General features: G+C 41.3%; 1 protein-coding gene and 1 long non-coding RNA gene across 4 annotated transcripts in view; one reads left to right on the forward strand and one right to left on the reverse strand.

Moving 5' to 3' along the window:
• The window catches only part of slc35f4 (solute carrier family 35 member F4), a 125,456-nt gene that overhangs the window by 71,186 nt on the left and 29,478 nt on the right, over positions 1-24,792 (forward strand). For both annotated transcript variants that reach the window (XM_067991557.1, XM_067991558.1), the window contains exons 2-3: positions 17,908-18,205; positions 18,698-18,917. In XM_067991557.1, coding sequence (XP_067847658.1) covers positions 17,908-18,205; positions 18,698-18,917 — 518 coding nt within the window. The remainder of the gene's footprint in view (positions 1-17,907; positions 18,206-18,697; positions 18,918-24,792) is intronic.
• The window catches only part of LOC137326451 (uncharacterized), a 64,658-nt gene that overhangs the window by 10,867 nt on the left and 28,999 nt on the right, over positions 1-24,792 (reverse strand). For both annotated transcript variants that reach the window (XR_010964199.1, XR_010964198.1), the window contains 2 exons: positions 7,890-7,924; positions 6,125-6,193 (listed from right to left, as the gene is read on the reverse strand). This is a non-coding gene — a long non-coding RNA (uncharacterized lncRNA). The remainder of the gene's footprint in view (positions 1-6,124; positions 6,194-7,889; positions 7,925-24,792) is intronic.

The following is a 24,792-nucleotide window of genomic DNA, read 5'->3' on the forward strand; positions in this document are numbered from 1 at the left end:
AGGCTTTTGAGGCTAAACTACCTGGAATTAACATGATTGTGGGTAGGATGATGTAAAAAGTGGTTGAGAATAGATTCCCTTCTTAATCGGTTGCTGAATGAATGGAATTGATGGTATTAGTGAAGATGATGAAGGGCTGGATTGACAGCTGTTCCCACCGTCAAGAACAAGGTGGGTCAGAACTGTGAGCGTGGGAGAGATGTGGTGGAATTAGGACGAGGGTAAAAAGCTTTCAAGAGTAAACAAAACTACTTGATAAAATATTAAATTAATATAAAAGCCTTCTTATCAGAGGAAAAGGTTGATTTGAGAGGTATGCTATCACCTCAGGGGGGAGCTTTTGGGCAGATCCAGTTATTGGAACAGCCAGCAATGGCCCAAGTTTAAAGCTCGACTGGACAGCCGAGGTTGTCCAATACAGCAGGTTTGAGAAATCTGTTTACCGCAGAATGATATTTGCAATGTGTTCTTTTGCAATTTTATGAATTTTTTGAAGTAATGTCTTGTGCTCAGCAAGGTGTTAGTATTAGGGATTAAAACACTTTTTCCATTCAGTATAAAGTATTCTCAAATCAGGTGCAGTGCAGCAATTTGCAAGGAGAAAGAAAGGAAGAAAATTTGGACATAGATTCACATTTATATAGTGCTGTGCACGACCGGAGGACATCCCAATGAAGTATTTTTAAAGTAGAGTCGTTGTGATGTAGGAAAAAGCCTTTCACTCTGCCCAACAATATGCCTCAGTATTAACCTTCTGCTGCACCAATGTAAATCTTTCCACTTCCCTCATCTCTAGAGAGAGATTGCCAACTTAATACCAATTATACCAAAATAAGGGTAATTTGTACTCATGGGATTATGCCCACTTGGATTTCATAGGACACTTTTAACCAAGAGACCAAAAATGGTTTCATCCCATCAGCCTGGGGTTGGATTTGAACCTAGGACCAAGATGGCTCTCCTCTAAATCACAATACCACCCTAGTTATAGAATCATACAGCACAGAAGGAGGCCATTATGCCCATCTTGCCTGTGCCAGCACTTCAAAAGAGCATTAGTCCTACTCCCCTGCCCTTTCCCCATAGCCCTGCAAATGTTTTCCTTTTCAAGTATTTATCCAATTCCCTTTTGAAAGTTACTATTGAATTTGCTTCCACCACCCTTTCAGGCAGTGTATCACATATCATAATTCACTGCACAAAAACATTTCTCCTCATCTCCCCTCTGGTCCTTTTGGCAATTATCTTAAATCTGTGTCCTTTGGTTACCAACCCTCTTGCCAGTGGAAACAGTTTCTCCTTATTTACTCTATCAAAACCCATTATAATTTTGAACACCCCTATTAAATCCCCTTAACCTTCTCTGCTCTAAGGAGGACAATCCCAGCTCCTCTAGTCTCTCCAATTATCTTAATTTTAATCCAAAATATAAAATAAATTGAACAGTCATCAGTACAATGTTACTGCACACCATGCCATCACACTCTGTCCTTTCTAGAGAAGAATGTCTTCTTAAACAGGACCCAATTTCATCAGACTTCTTTGAGTTTTTCCCCATGGATAGTATTAAAGAGGACAACTACCAGAGGTTGCCCCTAGTTTATGAGTATAGAACAATTTGAAAGTATGCTGAAAACATCTAGGAGGATTGTAGGCTACTGTAAAATCATCTATATAAAAAAAAACAATTTAAGACTTTGTTACAAAAGGGTCAATTTTATGATTAGCACTCCTGGTGCAGAGTTTCTGCAACAGGAACACATATTAGGAATTCAGGTGCAGAGGTAAACACACTTGATTTACAGCCTGCTGACTTTGTGCATCCCCATTAGACCAAAGTTCTGTACCAGCAATGTTAAATTGTACAACTAATGCTATAGTGGTAGTCAAACACTGCTCAGATTTCTTAATCAATCTATTTGGATAAGATTATTATTTGAAATGCTCAGTTTTATGCAAGTATTCCCATGGAATAGTTTCATTAGATTTACACACTTGTTTAATCATTCAGACATGCTGGGAAATATTTCCTCTGTTGGCTGTTAGTAGTGAAATCATAAATATGTTCTTCCTACTTGTGTATATCATTTTGCTACAAAGAGCACTCAGAGGAAATCTTCATGTTAAAAAAAATGAAAGTGACACATATTGTAGAATTTCAAACCAAATTCATTGGGCCAGATTTTCCTGTGCAAGTAACAGCAAGGCTATCAGGGCTCACTGTTATAGAATCATAGAACGGTTACAGCACAGAAGGCGGCCATTCAGCCTATCAAGTCCATGCCAGCTCAGTGCAAGAGCAATCCAGCTAGTCCCACTCCCCCATTTTGTCACTGTTCCACATACTTTGCTGAATGTGGAACATGGTTCAGAAGCACACTGCACTGATGAGTGATAGCATTCTGTGATTCACCACAAGCTGAGTTCCTCATGTGAGCTGAACTCTTGTGCAGAGGTGTTGAGCAGAAATAATACTGTGGCCCACAGACTTGCTCTCAAGCATCTCCTGGCTGCCAGTTTCACAACAGCACTGGCAGATATGTGACATCAGGTCACCTGCCTGCTTTTTCAGTTAGAGAACACAGAGGGTGAAAGACAAAAAAAATATAATCATAGAATCTTACAGCACAGAAGGACACCATTCAACCCACCATGTGTTACAAACTGGATAGCCAGGTGGTGCAAGATAGACTACTAGGGCCTAGTCTTCAGTTGCTTCAAGCCTTCATTCACAAAGAACCACATTACCACCACCATACCCTAGACCAGCTCTCTTATAAATGGATACAAGGGAGTTCCCAATTGATACACACCACCTGAATACAACTAACACTAATTGATATAAATCACATGGATACCGTCAACACCGTGCCTGTGCTGGCTCCTTGAAAGAGCCATCCAATTATTTCCACTCCACTACTCTTTCCCCAAAGAACTGCAATTTTTTCCCTTCAAGTATTTATCCAATTCCCTTTTGAAAGTTACTGTTGAATCTGCTTCTATCACCCTTTCAGGCAGTGCATTCCAGATCATATCAACTCACTGCATAAAAAAACAACTTTATAAGTGAGCAGCATCACCCTGCAAAACCAAATGTATTTTATACTAGCTATTTGAGTTACTTTTTCTAATTTCCTTCACTGTCGAGTTTCAGTCCCAAATCCAGGCAAATCGCTGCCTCTCATAGAGCTTCAACATCACTGCTTACACAGCTGAAGCAAATGTAACCCATGGAAATGTAGCATTTGTCTGACATCAAACAACCTACTTTCCTAGAGCATATCCGAAGCCTGTGAGGCTTTTCATTCTATAAAGCATTGCTAATAAACTCTTCCTGATGCACCTTGATCTTTTAATGAAGAGAAACTGATAATTGCCAAAAATAAATCATGTTCAGACGCATAACTGAGTAGCTGATTATTGATGGCTCAGCTTTTAAAGTAAATGCATAGCTATCCATATGGAGCTGAATGTCTCAGCTTCAACCCTAGTCTGTGCTGAATTAGTTGATTTAAGTAGGACAGCAGTAAGGGGGCACTATAATTGGCCTCAGGACCTCTGGGCTAGGGAGATAACAAAACAATCAGCTGGCGTTCCCGCCCTGATCACTATTCAGTGAGCCCCGCTTGAAACTGCATGTGTATGGGCAGAGGGAAAACAGGGTTGGGCTCAACCGTGACTCCCTCTAAGGTCAAAGTCTGCTGATACCGCCTAGGTTCACAGATCAAGAATGGCTACTTGGACAAGTTGCCAGACAACAAGTGGTGCCCACGGAATCGTAGCAAGGAATCAATGCCTTCAGGAGAGAAAAGAGGAGAAAACTGTCAAAGTAAAGCTTTTTGTAGGATATTATCATGAAAAATCACAGATCGTATCATAAATTGTAAAAGTTTTGTGGCTCTATGCACCAGTAACCCAGCTTTATTTATTATTCAGTGTTACAAGTTATAGGAAATCACTTTTGCAGATTTGTTCTCTGGCCAATAATGAATACCAAGTGTGTGTCTCCTGGGTCAGGTACCAGCTGTGACTGTTTTGACACCAGATGAAGCCGAGTATTAAATCAGTCTGGTAAAATCTCCAAAAGGCATATGCCTTTAAGTTCATTGCTGCTAAATTATTGTTTAAAAATTTACCCCCCCTCACCTGAAGTGATAAATGGTATCAGCAGCTCTCTGATACTTTACCCAAGTGGACAATTTTCACGCTTGAACTTAAATAGTGAGCATCACACAAGATATTTGACCACAAAGGGCACTGCAGCCAAGGGCGATCTTGTCATCCTTCTAGCAGGAGTCACTAGATAGCGATCAAGAGGAAAAACTATAACTCATTTTATTCTCCTCTCCCCATTAATAAGGGTTAGAAAGGAAATAGCAGCAGCTCTAACCACAATCTTTCAATCATCATTGGATATGGAAGTTGTGCCTTTTATGGCACCTTTAAAATTAAGCCGTTTAGGGATGATGTCAGGAAGCACTTCTTCACATAGTGGAAATCTAGAACTCCACCCCCCCCCTCAAAAAGCTGCTGAGGCTAGGTCAATTAAAAAATTCAAAACTGAAATTGATAGATTTTTTGTTAGGCAAGGGTATCATGGGTTATGGAACCAAGGCGGACAGATGGAGTCAAGATACAGATCAGCCATGATCCAACTGAATGGAGGAACAGGCCCGAGGGGCCAAACAGCCCACTCCCTCTCCCATGCTGTAAGATAAGAACATAAGAAATAGAAGCAGGAGTAGGCCACATGGCCCCTCGAGCCTGCTCCGCCACCCGACAAGATCACGATTGATCTTTGACCTCAACTCCACTTCCCTGCCTGATCCCCATATCCCCTGATTCCCTTACAGTTGAAAAATCCATCGATCTCAGTCCCGAACATACTCAACGACTGAGCATCCACAGCCCTCTGGGGTAGAGAATTCCAAATACCCACGATCCTCTGAGTGAAGAAATTCCTCCTCATCTCAGTCCTAAATTTATTTCTGTGCATCTGGTGTAGCAACTTCCGCTGACCGTACACGTGCAGTCAAAAGCAGAAATCTGGAAGTTGCTGTACCAGATGCGACCCTTCTCTGTAAACTCCGCGAGAACGACATCTCGCTGGCTGGCTGTCCATTCAAATAAATGGAACGGCGTGAAGTTCCTGTACTAACCTGATGGATACCAACTAATCTCGCCAAAAATAGGTACGTCAAGTCATTTCAAGTCGAAGCATACTTTTAACGGCGGGGTAAGTCTAAATGACTGCCAAACCACCTCTGTGGTACTAAAAATTAACTTTTACAAGTGTGGAGTCTCATTCCTTCACATTTTAATTGTTTTTGGACATTTAAAAAATGTTTTAATTTTAATTTTTTTACTTTTTCTTTCTATCTCTTTTATCTCTGTCTCTTAATTCAATATTTCTTACCTCCTCTTTATTTCTCTTTTTGTACCTATTTTCACATCGAATTCACTATTCTAACTTACACTTCCTGGTTCTGACTCTGCGTGCCTTAATAACATGCTTCAATCTGATTGGTTAAGGGGATACAAAACTGCTTGCCCTGTTCACACAGTTCCCAGATGCCTGGGAGAGGGCGCCGCGTTGGATTGAGCGCCCCATGAGAGGAACTTGCCGTGCAAAAAGCCATGAAAAGTCTGTGGTCGTGTGCAAATCTAATGAGCGGTGGGCGCAGTTCGTTCTTGCCCATCCGGGCCATTATTTTTAGAATTTGCAAAAATAGCACCAGTGGAAATGGGGTTTGAATCCAGACCTGGTTTTGAACAACGGTCTGTTGTTAAAGCATTTCATTTAATTTTATTTAGAAATTCGTCCTCTATGTCTTGAAACTATAGGGATTTGAATGCACAAGTTGTTGTGGGAAGATACAACTGGGAGTTTTGTCTTTGAACTGAAACAATTGTTCCAAAAAATATTAGGTCTGAAATAGTAAAGTGTTAATCTAAAATGGTATTCACAATGTATAATACATCCAACATGTTTTAGGAATTGACTATGCAGTGGGGAAATGTGTATGGCACAGTTTAATCCACCTATATAACCCACTCTTGACTTTCTCCCTCATGATTTGAGGTCTACATTATTGGTGGAATAAACTGGCTCTTCTACTTTTACCCATTAGGCATCTTCCATCAATATGTGTCGGTTCTCTTGATGAATGTAATCATTTTGAAACGTTATGACCTGTGGATCAGATAACAAATTGTTTTATAATGGAAATATTATTTTATGTTTATTGTCAATCCCTTTCTGAGCTTGTCTTAATATAGCCAACAGTTCAGCCTGATACTAAAATTGGAATGAATGCAGGGGATTCTGCTCTACTGATATGCACAAAGGGGTGAAGGTATCTAGGTATTGTTATAATGGTGATGATAGTGATAATGAATATAATGGAGATTGGCGGGCTGTTAACAAGACACAGTACATATGAGTAAAGACATTTTGTGATATGAAATAAAAAGAGGAATGCTCACAAATTTGTAAGCTTTTGAGTGAAAGGTTTAATGGAGAAGGTTGAAGAAATAATTCTGGAAACAATCAGATTGTCGCCATGAATGGAATGTGTTGATGACTTCCGGCCCCTTCCGGGTTTTGGGCAGGAGCACTGGCCGCCTAAATCAAGGCCCATCCAAGCACCCGAATGGGTGGCTGTCTGGCGGTACGTCGGCAAATTATGTTTTCCTATTTTTGTGAATTAATCTGTTTTTGGACAGTAGCCAGGAGACCGCACAACCGGCAGTCATTACTGCTGCTTTAGACCTACCAGGCCTGCAGCAGCAGTTGACTTTCCACTCATTTCTAGGCACAAGATCCTGCCATGGGGCTGCTATGTGTTGGAGCAGCATCTGGCCTGGGCTATAGATTTGAACCCAGAAATCCAAGCACATTCAGATGCTCTCTGCCTGGCTAGTGCTTAGGCATGGGGGAGGGAGAAGAGGAATATTGGCCCCAAAGTTTAGCTCTGTTGCTGAAAAGTGGAGGTTTAGGAGAAAGAGAAAGTAATCTTTTTGTGTCACCGCATACATTTGTGGCAAATTGATTTTTGTCTGTATTGAATTTCTAACAAATAGTATGTAAGGGGTTAACACCTGTCACACAAAATATTTATCAACAGAAAGCCATTAACTCAGACCAAACAGGTTGGCTGCAGCAGCCTTCACAAAGTGCATAGTCTTGGGGCAAAGCACAATAGAGATTGGCTATCTATTCAGTATTGATGGATGGTTGTTGATCTAACGTAATTATGAGAGATGCAGTTGTCTATTGCCTTTTGTTTCTGTAAAACCTCAATGGGGTTTAGATCATCAATCTGTAGATAGGCTTGCCTGAGAAAGGCAATTTATAGTGAGTGTTCGTTTTACAGCCAACAGCCAAAGAGCTGCATGTTTTAAGTTTTACACCAGCCCAACAAGGAAGTTAGGCCAGACTAAAGCTACAGCAACTAAAGTTCTGTTTATAACCTACGTTTAGAGAGACAGGGAGTGTTGTCTTCGTAACTTTATGTATCAAGAAGAGTAATGGAATGTACGATTCACTGGTTGATGCTGTATACTGTTCATTTGCCTGTTTTATTTAAATAAAACCAATTATTGGTTCAGACCCTGAGCCTCAGTCTGGTAAGGGGATAAATTTAGATTACTTTTCGAAGTGAGGAGAATCATTGATGGTATGTGACACATTCCAGCTCTTTCAAAGAGCCGGCACAGGCACGATGGGCCGGATGGCCTCCTCCTGTGCTGTATCATTCTGTGATTTTATGATTCCAGTAGCCGGTGTACAGAGTAGAGGATCTCTGTTATTACCCCTGGTTCTTGCTACTGTTTACTTAGAAACTGAACAGAAAAATGTGCACTTAGAGGACATGAAGTCTACTTACAGGAGTGGCCAGTGGTGGTGAACCCAAGAAAATATCTAGAATAAAAAACAAAAACATGATTATATTTAATATTAGTCCTTAGCATGCTACTCACAGATTTTAGCAGATTGAAGGTTAATATTTAAAAATACCACCTCTTGGGGTATAAAGTATCACTGTGATGCTGGCTGTTTAAGAGTTTTAATCAAATGCAGTTTGAAAAGCCAGTGATTTTATTTGAGGCACTCTCCCTCATATGTATCAATGGGGACATAAACATGTTACCTGGAAATGCACAAAATCATAGAGCACAAGAGGCCACTTGGCCCATCGTGCATGTGCCGACTCTTTGAAAGAGCTTTCCAATTAGTCCCACACCCCTGCTCTTTCCCCATGCCCATGCAATTTTCTGAAGGTTAAAAGAAATGCAAAGTAATAGGTTCTCTCCTTGTACTGAGCCATACAGATCAGAATAAGCCAGGTTTAATCTGCAGTCTGTGTGTAATTAGCTGATCTCAGCAGGAGCGGCACTCGGCTACAGTTGATCTCAGTGCCCCTGAAAAGAATAATCAGTCATGGCTGCCACTCTAGATTGCTATCCAGTGACTCCTGCTAGAAAAATGTGTATGGATGGAGGGCAGATGAGAACAATAATAACTTGCCAACATTCATTATCAAGATATGAAAAATAACTATTTGGGCAAGCTGCTGGAAGGTACTGGTGCCATAGAAATGTATCAGAACAATTAATGTAATTGATCAATGACATTCAATTATTTCAGTTAATTGTGAAACAGTCAATGAAAGATTGCTGTATCATGCAGATTGTTATAAATGGAAAGCCATGTGGTGAAGGATAGAATACTAGAGCCTGGTCCTTAGTTGTTTCCAAGCTTTTAATCATAGAGATTCCCCTTACACACACACCACACCACACCCTAGATAAGCTCTCCTATAAAAAGGATACCAGAGAGTCCCCAATTGATACCCACCACCTGAATACAGTTAACACCCATTGATATAAATCATACAGTTAACACAGATGCAAACATTTCTTTTCATTGGTGTAGCTTATAGATTTATTGACTAGACAGCCATTTGTGGGATTTATAGGACTATATTTTTCTATTAGCCTATTATTTCATAGCACAGGCTTTTGAAGGGGTGTAGTTTGAGTTTTTTTAATTGGGTTCCACCAATAGTCTTTCATTGCATCTTCTGAATACTTAATTGTGGTGAGAATAATGAAAAATCTGAAATTTCTGATCGGCTAATATTCTTTCATTGTCAAGATAGCTCACTGAAGAGCCAAGGACCATTAGTGCAAGACACCACAAAGGTTGAAAAGAGCAGGAGATTAGATGGGATGAATCAAGAAGTAATGGTTTTTCAGGCAGAAAATGGGATCAACAAGGACCAACCCTGCACTCGAAAGATGCCCCATATTGGGTAGGGCTATTTTTCAGGTGTCCCTGGTGGCTGCCTGAAACAGGCGTTCAGGCTCTCAATAACGCAAGCAAGGGGACCTCCTTCCTGAAACTGGGCTGCCCTGAGCAGAGCATTGCTCAGGTTTTCCTGGCATGGATGTGGCCCTAACAAGTGGCTGCCAACAAAAGGTAAGATTTTTTAAAAATACAACTTTAATGCAGGGCCTGGAGGAGCAGGAGTGCTACCGGCTGTGGCTGCCCCTTCCCTTCCCGTTCTCCTTCCCATCCTTGGGACTTATCTGAGGGCCACTGTTGACATTGCAGGTGACCCAAATCGGATGGATTGAAATGGGTGAGCTGCCTCTAAGGCACGCCACGTGCCAGCAGCTTGTCCCAATTACTACAGTGAGGCCCAAGGCCAATTTCGGGTGAGCCTCAGGCCTCCCGATCCAGGAACACGCTGCACGCGCGCCATTAGTTATGTACCCGAAAATGAGCCATAACAAATTTCTACCCCAATGAGTCATGAATCTCAGTTCTAATGCTTAGATCAGTAAAAGATTTGAATACAAATTGATTGTGTGTGTCTGGGAGGAGGAAAAGGGGATAGTTGATCTTCAATAACTAAAGAAATTCAATTTTCACTGTTTGGTGCTTACTATATGTATCCCTTGAGTTTAAATGTAAACTGCATAAATATATATTTCTGGCTCACAGGCACATTATCAAATGCAAACAGAACAAAATCCAAATGTTATTGTTTTTAAACTGTAACAACTTGGTTTCCTCTAGTGTAGTCTAATGAGATGCAGTATAAGTAGACTGATATCCCCAGACTCATGTATATATTGCCCACTGAACATTCTTCTGCTTTGATGCATTACATCTCAACTTTTAGTCCAGAAATAAAAGGCATTTTTAAATGATTGCTCCAAAAATAACAAGATTTCTTTGTATGACTCAATCTCTTTTTAATGAAACTCTGGCGCGTAGAGCTTGTTATATTCTAACTTTGTAGGTTGCTTGCACTGAGGTATCAATGGGAATAAAATTACTTTCATCTGATGGAGATAAGAGAGGAATAATATGTATGGTACAACTTGGCTTCTTATTTTATGTGATATTCTATTACTATCTGAACAATTTTACTATCACAATACAATCCGGTGAATTCTATATTTTCTCCTAGAAATGCAACTTGTGTTGTCTAGGTGAACATGTCTTGTCATCTGTTATGGTTTCACATTAAAAGTTACTTAAAATTTTAGTTAGTCACTAGATATTCAATAGGCTAGATTTTCCTCAGGGAGAATGCTAAGGGCTTTTCATCAGTCATTTGGTCAATTTTCTATGAGCACACTAATGATAAGTTTTCAGCTTTCGCTGTAACATTAATACTATCAATGGGAAGCTATGCCATTTGATGGAACGAATAATGAAATCATGCAAATAAGTCAGCTTAACAACCTGAAATGAACATCTTGCCCTTTTTCACTGAAGCTGTTGTTGTTTCCACCACCAGTAAAGTGCAAATGAAGGGAAAAGACCAATTACTAGTGAACCATGAAAACTGGTCCTTCTTATCAAGAAGTGTTAAAAAGCAGAGCACCAAACTTTGACTCTGAAGCAAAACATGCCACATTTCTGCAGCATCAAGCTGCTTTAGCTAAAGTTGCCCCAAAATGAACATCCTCTCCAAAAACATTGGGGGATGCAGAGGACTGCCATTTAAATCCATTTAAACATTGAAGGAGAGTAGATCTCCTACCGTACAATGTGGGCATGCATTCTGCAAGATGGATCAGTTGGCTGCAAAAAATGCTCTTCAATTTAGAGTGAAAGGTTAGAGAAGTTTTCAACATGATGAGGGAAGAGGAACCAGCTCTTGCTGCATGATAGAATTCTTACTGAGCACCTTGATAATGGCCAAACAGTATTTGGCCTTTACACTCCTATTGGTAGATATTGTGCTGTATGATATTAGTAATAAATGCAGTAACATGATCCTATGAAATTCCTCCATACACCATTTTAATGATTGCCTTAATGTGTTTAAAATAATGGATTAACCTCTTTATAAAAATACCAAAGGTATTTCATATGACCATGTAGGGGGTGATTTTCAACTGCCTCTCACCCATTTCTTGCCTGAAAAGGAAAATTGGATGGGTACCTGGACAACCTTTTGAAGCCCAAAACCTGCCTGATTCAATTTTTAAGCACACCTTTAATTGGGCACCTAGCACTACCACCCAAAACAGGCAGGATGCTGTTTAAATGTGCAAATTGGGGTCCTTCACCAGCTGTAGGACCCCAGTTGCCATTTCCATGTACAAATAGGTTGGAGTGTGCAATGTGCACGCTAGGCCCAGTTATACCAGGAATTATGCAGCCCAACCAGTGATCCTTAAAGGGACCGCTGGAGTAGTTCCAAAAAACCCCTGGGAAATTTTTTGGAAGTAGTTTGACTGTGGCCAGAAGAGGCGGGAGAGCCCCTTCGGGTCCCACAAAACTGCAATGGCCTGCTGCTGGCCCATTCTCAGCCTCTCCGGAATCAACTTCCCCCACCAACCATACAGAAGCCAGCTGAATTTCAGCCTCCCATCACCAACGTTCTGTCCAGTGCCTGTTTGGTGCAGGCATCCTGACAGCGGCTTTGGGCAGTTGGGCACCATAGACGCACCACCGAATTTGCGACCATTTTGGGCCGAAGTTAAAAATTACCCCCATACGTTTGTTACTAATACATTTGTTATTAGTAGCACGTAGTACGATTTTAACCCATTAGTGTCAATGTTGGGTTTTGGGCTGGGCAATAATAACTAGTCAGTTTTTACAGCATGTCAATCCAGAATTATTTAATTGGTTATGGTGACATTGGCAGTAGCCATTATAGCTAGTTGTTAATGCTAGTTGCAATATGTGAACAATCAGTAAATATGGCAAAAACTCATTGACTGCCCCAAAATATTTTCTCCCTGCTGGTAAACCTGCCAAACCACCATGTCATGAAATGAGGCAAACACTCAGAATGTGAATATGGCAGTGAATGAAACATAGAAAAATAGAAAATAGGAGCAGGAGTGGGCCATCCGGCCCTTCGAGCCTGCTCCGCCATTCACTATGATCATGGCTGATCCTCTATCTCAATACCATATTCCCTCTCTCTCCCCATACCCCTTGATGCCTTTTGTGTCTAGAAATCTATCTAGCTCCTTCTTAAATATATTCTGTGACTTGGCCTCCACAGCCTTCTGTGGTAGAGAATGCCACAGGTTCACAACCCTCTGAGTGAAGAAATTTCTCCTCATCTCAGTCCTAAATGTCCTACCCCGTATCCTGAGACTGTGACCCCTCGTTCTGAACCCCCCAGCCAGGGGAAACATCCTCCCTGCATCCAGTCTGTCTAGCTCTGTCAGAATTTTATACGTTTCAATGAGATCCCCTCTCATTCTTCTAAACTCGAGTGAATACAGGCCGAGTCGACCCAACCTCTCCTCATACGACAGTCCTGCCATCCCAGGAATCAGTCTGGTGAACCTTCGCTGCACTCCCTCTATAGCAAGTATATCCTTTCTTAGGTAAGGAGACCAAAACTGTACACAATACTCCAGGTGTGGCCTCACCAAGGCCCTGTATAACAGCAGTAAGACATCCTTGCTCCTGTACTCAAATCCTCTTGCAATGAAGGCCAACATACCATTTGCCTTCCTAACTGCTTGCTGCACCTGCATGTTTCCTCCTTCTCACTAGTCCCTTGGTTCCCTAGCATTTCTGGGAAGTTATTTGTGTCCTCTTCTGTGAAGACAGAACCAAAATATTTGTTTAATTACTCTGCCATTATAAATTCTCCCGTTTCTGACTGTAAGGGACCTACCTTTGTCTTCACTAATCTTTTTCTTTTTACATAACATACTTGAAATCGTAATAATCATATCTAATGTTGCATAAAGATAAAAACAATGTTTAGAAATGACTGTTTAACAATACAAAGTAAACACTAGAGTCTAGATCATATATTACAGAGAGTAATGAATATCTGGAAAAAAAGTCCAAGCCATTAACTCAATCTCAATCTTACTGCTGCGTATATGTCACTTGAGCTTTGCTCTAGCTATTTATGATGTTTTCGATAATTTGGTCTGTCCCACTGGGTTTCCCAGTTCTAAGGAATATTGCCACATGCAGATGTGTGTTATCATAAATATCTCCGCAAGTGAAAGTCACTGCATGAATCACAACTCATTTGTTTTAAGTCGCATACTGCTGTCATTTTGTATTTTATTTATAGTACTTGTAATATGTTTAAAATTGAACAAGATAATGAGTATCTTTTGCAGTTTTAATAGCTAGAAAATCAGTTGGAGCTGCTTTGTAATTTTCTTCTCTGCACTTTTACAATAATTTCATATCTTCATAAAAGCACTCCCAAAAGCCCACAGCATCGCCTCAAACTGGGAAATGAGCTCCAAGAGGTGGTCTTACAGCAGTGCAAAGACTTGCCAGATGTAGTGTAATTGCTAGCTAACATTTCTAAAATATAAACTCAAAGAAACAGCTGTGCCAAATACGTGTGCAGGTTATTTGAAAATTAAATCCATATTCTCATTTTCTGTTTTACACAATGGGTAAAACTGAAAGGACAAAGCGGGAGAGAGATAGCGGGGGTTAGAGGCAAGAACAAGCATGAAAAAAAAGAAGTAAAGAGCAGAGGAATACAGTAGAAGAAAATAGAGATTAGAAAAATAATAAACTGGGATATATTACAGGACAGGTAGAGCACTTGGGTAGTTAAATAAAATGAGAAACTGCAAATCTGGAATTCTAAAATAAAAACAGAAATTGCTGGAAATACACAGTAAAATAAGTCAGCATCTGTAAAAAGAAAAGATGGGTTATGATGTTTTGCGTATGTGGGAAGAGGTGTCTCCCAGCGATTGGTGATGAGGCCCCAGATTTTCACCATAGAGCTGATTCAGTGATAATGTATCCTGTGAGTGCACTTTTGCTTAATTTGGCCATTAGTGCCAGATTTGCAGACATCATATTCAGTATGAAAATATTTTTGTACTTTTTGGAGCCCTCACAAGGAATATATAAAAGCCTCATTCGACCTCTTACGTTAACGCAGTCTTGCAAAGTAGTCCCATGCTGAAGTAATGGATATTTTTCGCCTGCTTACTCCATTAGTGCTGCTTGCTAATATCAAACAGGCACTATTGAGATTTGCTGCTCTTACCTTTGGGAGTTTCCTTTTTAAAGGTGTGTTTAACTCGTTCTTTATTATTATAGTACATCTAAAGGGTAACTTTCTGACTTTGTGCTCCATATTTGGAGTCTTACATATTGAGTGTGCATTTCAGAAATTTTGCTATGCATGATTTTCCCATCATTTAAAATAAGAGTTGGAAATCATGTGCAGCACATGACCAAATTTCCAATATGTGCTCTTGGAGGGTGAGGTTCCTCACCTGGAGTGTGAAGATTGAAATTACCCTGCTGAACTTCTGTGTTTTTGGCTTCTGGATATCTGTATTTTTCTTGCTGCATTGCTTCCCTCTGGTGTTTGACACTGATCTTTTTTTGCAATGCAAACCAGTTTTCTAAAACTGTCTTTCTGAAAGCTGCTGTTTCATTTGTACCAAGCAAAGTGTTCTGCCTTGGATAAAGTCCAGCAATGATTAACTAGGATGATAATTGAGATGAAGGGACTGAGTTATGACAAAAGACTGGCTCTATATAGTTTCTATTCCAGGGAGATGAGGAGATTAGGGATAATCTGACAGGTATTCAAAATAATGAATGGCATTGACAGAATTGATTCTTCTCTGCAGTAGGGAAATCCAAAGCAAGTGGACTTAATCTTGGAATTCAACTAAGCCAGTTAAAAGCAAATTCAACAAAAACTTTCCACAAAGAGTTGTGAGAATTTCACTGCCCGGAAACCACAGATGCAAAGCCAATTGAGGTGTTTAAAAGAAAGATCATACCCTTACTTCCAAGTAAGTATCTAAAAGATGTGGAGGCCAATTTTCCTAGGAATAGTACCCCAGGAGTGCCTGAACCGGAGGCACTGTACACTAGAAATACGGGTGAAGACATGTAATGCCAAGACTACCCACTAACATCCTACCTTGTTATTTTGAGAGGCCCAAATTGAGCACCTGAAGCAGGCATAGGGTATTTCAATTCATCCTTTGTCACATTTATAATGTCACGAAGACCTGCAACTCAACTTTCTGGTTTTGCATGTGTCGCAGGTTGTGTGCAAGCTGTCCATATAAAAACAGGGTGCTATGAAGAAACAAAGGGGCCCCAATTTTCAAATTAAATTGTGGGTGTGTGGGGGCGGGGGGGGGGGGGGTCTGCAAAAATTGGGAACATTTCGGCCCCAACCCACTGATTTCCGGGTTTCCCACAGACGTGCCTATGTACGCACGCGCTTCCCAAATGCGGAGGTCCTGCCGGCAGGATGATAGTTAAAGAACCAAATGTACCTCATTGAAATACTTAAGGTACTTCATTTCTGACATAGTAGATGGTTAAAATGATTTTAAACTCACCTGGGCGGCTTTCCCACGGCTTCCGATTCACGCCTGGGCCGGATCAGGCAAAAGTAAACGAAATAAATTAAATAAAAAAACCATTGCTCAAAGTTTAAAAAAAAACTACCTTTCCACCAATGTCACATGCACCCCCTGCTCCGATGTCTGATGTCCCTCTCTCTGATGTCCCCCTCTCCCCCCGATATCTCCCTCTCCGATGTCCCTCTCAGCCCCTGATGTCTCCCTCTCCGATCTCCCCCTCTCCTACCCCGATTCCCCCCCCCGATCTTCCTTTCTCCCCCTCTGATTCTCAGCGCCCTCCACTCCCTGTTCCACTGCCAGATGACATCTCTCTCTCTCTCTCTCTCTGCCCACCCCCGCCCCCACCGGCATTGTAGTTCCTGTTGGCCGCCAGCCTGTCAAGCAGGCCGGCTGCCGGGCGCGAAACCCAGAAACAACTTTAATCACCATCAATTACATCCCAATCGTGTCGGAAAAGGTAAGTTTTTCTTATTTGGGTTTGCCACGTGTACATTCACCCCACCGCCCCCCCCCCCCCCCCCGCTGCCAACCCGCCACCATTTCAAAATTGAGCCTAGTATGTTTCGAGAGTTGTGAGGCTTGAGAAAGCAAGAATTTTGAGATAGCGCAACTTTACAATTACCACAAACACTTCATTGCTTTTTTGCTGTTCTAGGCATTAAAGGGATTGTATCTTCTACAAATTTTGGTTGTAGTGAGGACAACTGTCAAAGCTGTATGATGGGGTCCCATTTAGAATCCCTCCATATTTGACCCATCAAGTGGAGGACGAGGATAAGCAGGAAGCTCTTTTGGATGCACAATGAGGCAGCACTAGAGGAGGATAACACCAACCTGGAGGTACCCAACTGAGCAGTTTATAGACCCCAAGAACATTCCTGGACCTTAATGAGGAGCAAAGTCTCTAGAGGCTCTGGTTTAGTATGGAGGTTGTTGGAGAATTGTGTCACCTGCTGACAGTGGATGTGAAACCGCAGTTCCAAGACTTCACTGCAGTGCTAATAGCCAGAGCTCAATGGCCTCATTGTCAAAGCAGGGTGCTTTTATATGACCAGCCCTTCTGATTTGCATGGTGATGGATGGCAATGCAGCCACAAAATCTTCCTCCTGGCACTTTGACTTTAAAAAGGATCTGCTGTCAATAATAACTTCTCAGAAGCACTTGACGATATTTGGCATTACATTGCCGGGGTTCAAAATATTCAACATGCTCAGTGTTTACTCTATAGACTTTTCCAAAACACCCAAGCTGCATCAGCCCCCTTTAAGTGGCCACAGGCCTTTAAGCCCTGAAGCAGCACTGCAATTTCCTTCATAACTGCGCCCAATGGAGAGCTCAGTGCCTGCCCATAGAACACCTACTATATTATCGTTAGCCCCGACAGGAAATCAGGGCACAGAGCCCTGACCTCGGGTGTTGCGCTATTCCAGTGTGCGACCCAAGTGTACCATTCACCATCATCGCCCCCAGGAAAATTGGCCCTATAGACCAAGGGCAGAGAATTTGGATTAAAGAGTTAGAGGTGCCATGGCTAACAAAAGTAATAGAGCAGATTTGTTGAGCCGAATTACCTATTCTTGTTCCAGTGTTCCTAAGTTTTAATTTCCAATGTAAAACTGGTAGAAGGACTTCAAAAGCAATCATTGCTGTCAAGTATGCAAGAGATCAAGCGCACTGCTTAGATGTTATGAATAACAGATGCTGATAAGAACGTATACTGATGTCAAAGGCAATGAGTAAAGACAGTAAATGCTTTACAGGGTGACGGAGGAGGAAATGTAACTGGTTATACTCGCACAGTAAAAATTCTTCTAACATGTTTTATCCGCCAGGAGAAGTCTGCCCTCAGATTATATTTTCTTGTCTTTACACAATAAAATGTTGTCCTAACCCAAGGTGGGATACTTTAATGACAATCAAAGCAGCACCTAGGATTCCCGCCCAAAGTGATAGTGTACATATTATGCTTTTGTGCGTGCCCACATTTCTTTTGTGTTTTAAATGGTTTCTTTTTTTTCCCCCAGGAGAAGAAGCTTCGGAGAATCGGACCGAAAATCTTAACCCGGATAATAATGTTAAAACACGCTGTCAAACATGCACCTCTGCGTTGCTGAAGATTTTCTGGGGGTTTCTGATCATTCTTTCTGTGTCATCCTCCTGGGTTGGTACTACACAGATTGTCAAAGTCACATACAAGAACTTCCATTGTCCTTTTTTTATGACTTGGTTTTCCACAAATTGGAACATAATGTTTTTCCCTGTGTACTACTCGGGACACTTGGCAACAGCACAGGAAAAACAGACGGCAATTAAAAAATTTAGGTACTAATTCCTTCTCTTTTAAACAAAAAAGCTTAAAAGATATTGTGCAATTGAAAAATATACATCGATAGGTTTTTAAATTTTTGTTACAACAGGTAGCTAATGTTGATGGCATTTTTCAGCGCATTCATGTCTCACTCACGATCCACACTTCTATTTAATTGCTTATTGGGGCACCTTCTGGAATTTAAATTGTTTCATTTACTCCACTAAATAACGCCACTAAGTAAACTGATCAATAGGAATTCAAATACACTGGGAATCTTGGAAACCCTTTCCTTTAAATGAACAGTCCAATTAACCTTGTCCGTGTGAATGAGGATCAGCTACATCATTCAACTTAAGTGCTAGATAGACAAAATATTTAAAGAAATATCTATTTGTTGAAGTGGTAGGAGCTTGCGTTTGAGTGTGAATTGAATAGATGCAGTGTAAGAAAAGTCACTGCTGCATGTATCTCTGATTATACATCATTCTGCTCATTCCCTGCAGGGAATGCAGTCGAATTTTTGGAGAAGATGGACTGACTCTGAGACTCTTCCTGAAAAGAACGGCCCCATTTTCTATCCTCTGGACATTAACTAATTACCTATATTTACTGGCTCTGAAGAAATTAACAGCCACAGATGTCTCTGCCCTCTTCTGTTGCAACAAAGCGTTTGTCTTCTTACTGTCTTGGATTGTGCTCAAAGACAAGTTCATGGGAGTTAGAGTAAGTACCTATGATTAATGGCATCAACAAAAGCATTTTTGCCACAGGTGAAAGACTGCAATGCGGTTTTCAACATACAGTAAATCTATTTTAGAAGGATTAGAAAAATGACAGTCAAATGAACTCTTCTACCTGTGCAGGATGTAGTGATGGAGGAGCCTCAGCCCTTGACCTTGTCCAACAGATACGAGGTACTCGCTACCTATATGGATGAGAACAAGGACTACAGGGAGGATGGGCAAACTGAACACGGCATCATGGTATAGGGGGCCATTCAAGTGGGGGGAGTAAAAAGGAATGTGGAAGTGATAGGGGATAGCATAGTCAGGGGGATAGATACTGTTCTTTGCAGCCACGATCGAGAGTCCAAAGGTTGTGTTGCATACCCGGTACCAGGGATAAGGATATATCCTGGCGGCTGGCAAAGAACTTGGAGCAGGAGGAGGAGGATCCAGTTGTCATGGTCCACGTAGGGATCAACGACATAGGTAGAACTAGGAATGAGGTTAAGAACATAAGAACATAAGAAGTAGGAGCAGGAGTAGGCCAATCGGCCCTTCGAGCCTGCTCCGCCATTTAATAAGATCATGGCTGATCTGATCCTAACCTCAAATCTAAATTCATGTCCACTTTCCTGCCCGCTCCCCGTAACCCTTAATTCCCTTCACTTCTGCTGAGGGAGTTTGAGGAGCTAGATCTAAATAAGCAAAACCTCAAAGGTAATAATCTCTGGATTACTACCTGAACCACGCACAAATTGGCATTAGGTCAAGCAGATCAGAGAGTTAAATGCGTGGCTCAAAGAGTAGTGTGTGAGGAAGGGGTTTCAATTCATGGGGCACTGGCACTAGTACTGGGGAAAGAAGGAGCTGTTCCATTGGAATGGGTACCACGTAAACTGGGTTGGGCCAGTGTCCTGGTGAATCGAATAACTAGGGCAGTAGGTAGGGCTTCAAACTAAAAAGGGGGGGGGAGGGGTCAGGTGAGGGGAAATGTAGAAATCTAAAGAGAAAAGACAAGGCAATAGAGCAGTGTAGCGATTTGGGTAAAGATAAGCAGAGTGTGGCAGGAAGGGACATAGAGTTTAATGGAAATAGTGCATCAGTGAATAAGGTCAAAGCAGGGAATAATGGTAAAAAGTTAAAATTAAAGGCTCTTTATCTGAATGCTCGAAGCATTCGTAACAAGATAGATGAATAAGTGGCACAAATAGAGATAAATGGGTTTGATCTAATAGCCATTAGAGAGACGTGGTTGCAAAGTGACCAAGATTGAGAACTAAATAGTCCAGGGTACTTGATGTTTTGGGAAGATAGGCAAAATGGAAAAGGAGGTGGGGTGGGGGGGGTGGGTGGTGATAATCCTGATAATGACAGTAGTGAGAAAGGGTCTTGGCTCGGAAGATCAGGAAGTAGAATCAGTATGGGTGGAGATAAGAAATAACAAGGGGCAGAAAACGCTGGTGGGAGTAGTTTATAGGCCTCCTAATAGTAGCTATACCGATGGACAGAGTATAAATCAAGAAATAATAGGAACTTGTAACAAAGGTAATGCAATAATCGTGGGGGACTTTAATCTTCATGTAAACTGGGCAAATCAAATTGGCAAAGGTAATCTGGAGGACGAGTTCATGAAATGCATTCGAGACAGTTTCCTAGAACAATACGTCGTGGAACCAATGAGGGAACAGGCTATTTTAGATCTTGTATTGTGTAATGAGACAGGGTTAATTAGTAATCTCATAGCAAAGAATTCTCTGGGGAAGAGTGATCATAATATGATAGAATTTCACGTTGAGTTTGACAGTGACATAGTTAAGTCCTAAACTAGAGTCTTAAAATTAAATAAAGCCAATTACATTGGTAAGAGGGGTGAGCTGGCTAAGGTAGATTGGGAAATTAGATTAAAAGGTATGACTGTAGATAAGCAGTGGCAGACATTTAAAGAAATATTTCAGAATTCTCAACGAATATACATTCCATTGAGAAATAAAAACTCCATGGGAAAAGCGATCCATCCGTGGCTAACTAAAGAAGTTAAGGATAGTATTAGATTAAAAGAAGAGACTTATAATGTTGCAAAGAACAGTAGTAAGCTTGAGGTTTGGGAGAGTTTTAGAAACCAGTAAAGGATGACCAAAAAATTGATAAAAAGGGAGAAAATAGAATGAGAGTAAACTAGCAAGAAATATAAAAACAGATTGTAAGAGCATCTACAAGTATGTAAAAAGAAAGAGATTAGCAAGAGTAAACGTTGGTCCCTTAGAGGCTGAGACAGGAGAAATTATAATGGGGAATAAGGAAATGGCAGAGATGTTAAACAAATATTTTGTATCTGTCTTCACAGTAGAAAACACATAAAGCATACCAGAAATAGTGGGGAACCAAGGGGCTAATGAGAGTGAGGAACTTAAAGCAATTAATATCAGTAGAGAAAAAGTACTAGAGAAACTAATGGGACTAAAAGCCAACAAATCCCCTGGACCTGATGGCCTACATCCAAGGGTTCTAAAAGAGGTCGCTGCAGAGATATTGGTTGTGATCTTCCAAAATTCCCTAGATTCCAGAACGGTCCCAGTGGATTAGAAGGTGGCAAATGTAACATCGCTATTCAAGAAAGCAGGGAGAGAGAAAACAGGGAACTACAGGCCAATTAGCCTGACATCAGTCATCGGGAAAATGCTGGAATCCATTATTAAGAAAGTGGTAACAGGGCACTTAAAAAATCGTAATATGATTAGGCAGAGTCAACATAGTTTTATGAAAGGGAAATTGTGTTTAACAAATTTATTATAGTTCTTTGAGGATGTAACTAGCAGGGTAGATAAAGGGGAACCGGTGGGTGTAGTATATTTGGATTTCCAAAAGGCATTCCATAAGGTGCCACATAAGAGGTTGTTACGCAAAGAAGGGCTCATGGAGTTGGGGGTAATATATTAACATGGATAGAGGATTGGTTAATGGACAGAAAACAGACAGTAGGGATAAACGGGTCATTTTCAGGTTGGCAGGCTGCAACTAGTGGGGTGCCGCAAGGATCAGTGCTGGGGCCTCAGCTATTTACAATCTATATTAATGACTTAGATGAAGGGACCGAGTGTAATGTATCCAAGTTTGCTGATGATACAAAGCTAGGTGGGAAAGTAAGCTGAGAGGAGGACACAAAGAGTCTGCAAAGGGACGTAGACAGGTTAAGTGAGTGGGCAAGAAGGTGGCAGATGGAGTATAATGTGGGGAAATGTGAGGTTATTCACCTTGATAGGAAGAATAGAAAAACATGGTGAGAAACTATTATATGTTGGTATTCAGAGAGATCTGGGTGGCCTCGTACAAGAAACACAGAAAGTTAGCATGCAGGTGCAGCAAGCAATTAGGACGGCAAATGGAATGTTGGCCTTTATTACAAAGGGGTTGGAGTACAAGAGTAAGGAAGTCTTGCTGCAATTGTACAGGGCTTTGCTGAGACCACACCTGGAGTACTGTGCACAGTTTTGGTCTCCTTATCTAAGGGTTAAGTATCTTGCCTTATAACTATACTTGCCTTTGAGGTGGTACAATGAAGATTCACTACATTGACTCCTGGGATGAGAGGATTGTTCTATGATGAGAGATTGTGTAAAAGGGGTTTATATTCTCTAGAGTTTAGAAGAATGAGAGGTGATCTCATTGAAACATATAAGATTCTGAGGGGGCTTGACAGGGTAGATGCCGAGAGATTGTTTCCCCTGGCTGGAGAGTCTTGAACTAGGCGGCATCGTCTGAGGATAAGGGGTCGGCTATTTGAGACTGGGATGAGGAGGAATTTCTTCACTCAGACGGTTGTGAATCTTTGGAATTCTCTACCTCAAAGGGCTGTGGATGCACTCTTTTGGACTCTAGGGGAATCAAGGGATATGGGGATCAGGTGGGAAAATGGAGTTGGAGTCGAAGTTCAGCCATGATCTTATTGAATGGCGGAGCAGGCTCGAGGGGCCGTTTGGCCTACTCCTGCTCCTATTTCTTATGTTCTGTGATCAGTCATATTAATTTTACTCGCATTGTGTGAAATTGAGGAAATTATGGTTTAAAATAATGCAGAAGGACATTCCCCTGAAGCAGAGTTGTACAGAAATTGAATACAGGATTCAGATGGCTTATTTGGGGTGAGTCTAGTTCATTAATTTGAAGATTGACATCACCGTAAACATTTTTTATGCGAATGCATTAATAACATAATAGGCAAATTTTCCTGTTTTTGCCCCGAGGCGTATTGGATCACTTGAGCCACAGAGAGAAATATTTGGCAGAGAGGATCGCATAAATTAATTGATGGAAAATCTGGCAGACTTTTTTACGTGTGTGTCATCCTCCTGCCTGGGTTTTCTCTATGCACCCAGTAAATCCAGTATGCCCAGGCATAGGGACGGGAAGATCTGGTCCAAATTCTTGAAGATAAACTATAATGCAGAACTCAGTAACAATCGGGCCGATTTCTGTCGCTGCTTTGGCCAGGGACAGGGTGTTAGTACTATGAGAATTGGAGAGCAGAACTTAGCTGTTTCCGCTACCAATTTTCCCACCGCCATTCCCATCGGGTCCTAGACATTTTGCTTTTTTTTGCATTTTGTTGCATTTTTATTAGCCATTTCAACTATGGGAGTGATATTGGGGGGTGGGGGGTCGGTGGGTAGGTGGAAGTGCTGCAGCAAGGTCACATCCTGAGGAAAAGTGTAGCAAGACATCATTCTCACTTGCTGTCTGGATAACTTTTTCTTCCGGCACTGCATTGTCCTGGGGATGAAGCTTCTGGCATTGACATTCTCAACCACCTCCTTTCAGGTCTGCTGCAGCATCTGCCTAGGCACCCTTCCACGACTTGTTGGGGATAGAGAACCTGTCTCCAGACCCTTACTGGTTCTATCAGAACCTGCACCACCACATCACTGAACCTGGGAGCCCTTGCAGGAGACATCTATCACAGAAAGTTCCAAAAAATCACGGCAACACTTTATTCAAATTTAACGTAAGCTCGCGTTAAATAAGTGTCGAGCCCGCTGGAAATCCCAACCTCCAAAGCGGTGAGCTGCTAATCAAAACTATTAGTGTGCAGGCAGCTCGCCCATGAGATTTAAGTGAGGCCTGACCATCAAAATGGGTTGAGCCTCCTTCTACTGACATAGGGCAGGTGTCCTGATTGCCCCACCCACCAGCTGCCCCAGTTTGCACCAAACAGTAGAATGTGTCTACACCATGCTTTATGAAAAGCAACGCCTCCCCCACCAATGTGCCGGTGCCATTTTCCACACAGGATGGCATGAAATTTCCAATTTATTAGCAATTTTGCCCTGTGGATTTATATCCAATGATCTTAAGGCTGTTGCAGGCAGTTGAGAGAGGAGCTTGTCATTCCATTGGTTTGAGCTGGATTCAAACACATGCCAGAGGTGAAGGACAGTACTCTAACCTACCACACCACCTTGTTCTACTTTTATGTATTGTTAATCAGAACATATGAAAGGTATAATTAATGTTCTTAAATGATTATAGCAAATTTCCAAAATATTTCAGGCGTGACAGAATATTGCATGTTTTCTGAGCTTGGCAATAGTGCAACTCATATATAGTGGAAAAAGTCCAATGTCCCAATTTACTTGCTATGTGGGATAACATAATGGAATAAAGAATGGAATCACTTCATTAATATTGGCTTTTATGGAAATATGAGCATGATTGTTTAGTACATAAGGAATATTAAATCTCTCTCCTCAATATAAACCAATGCTTCATGTCGTAAAGATTTCTGAGCGTCTGCCTAAACACAGATGGGGTAATTTTTAATGGTGAGATCCATCTTTAACACAAGTATATTGCTGGCTTCACCAGGTGTAATGTTATTA

The sequence above is a fragment of the Heptranchias perlo genome, chromosome 10 (genome assembly GCF_035084215.1).
Source record: "Heptranchias perlo isolate sHepPer1 chromosome 10, sHepPer1.hap1, whole genome shotgun sequence".
Lineage (NCBI taxonomy): Eukaryota > Metazoa > Chordata > Chondrichthyes > Hexanchiformes > Hexanchidae > Heptranchias > Heptranchias perlo.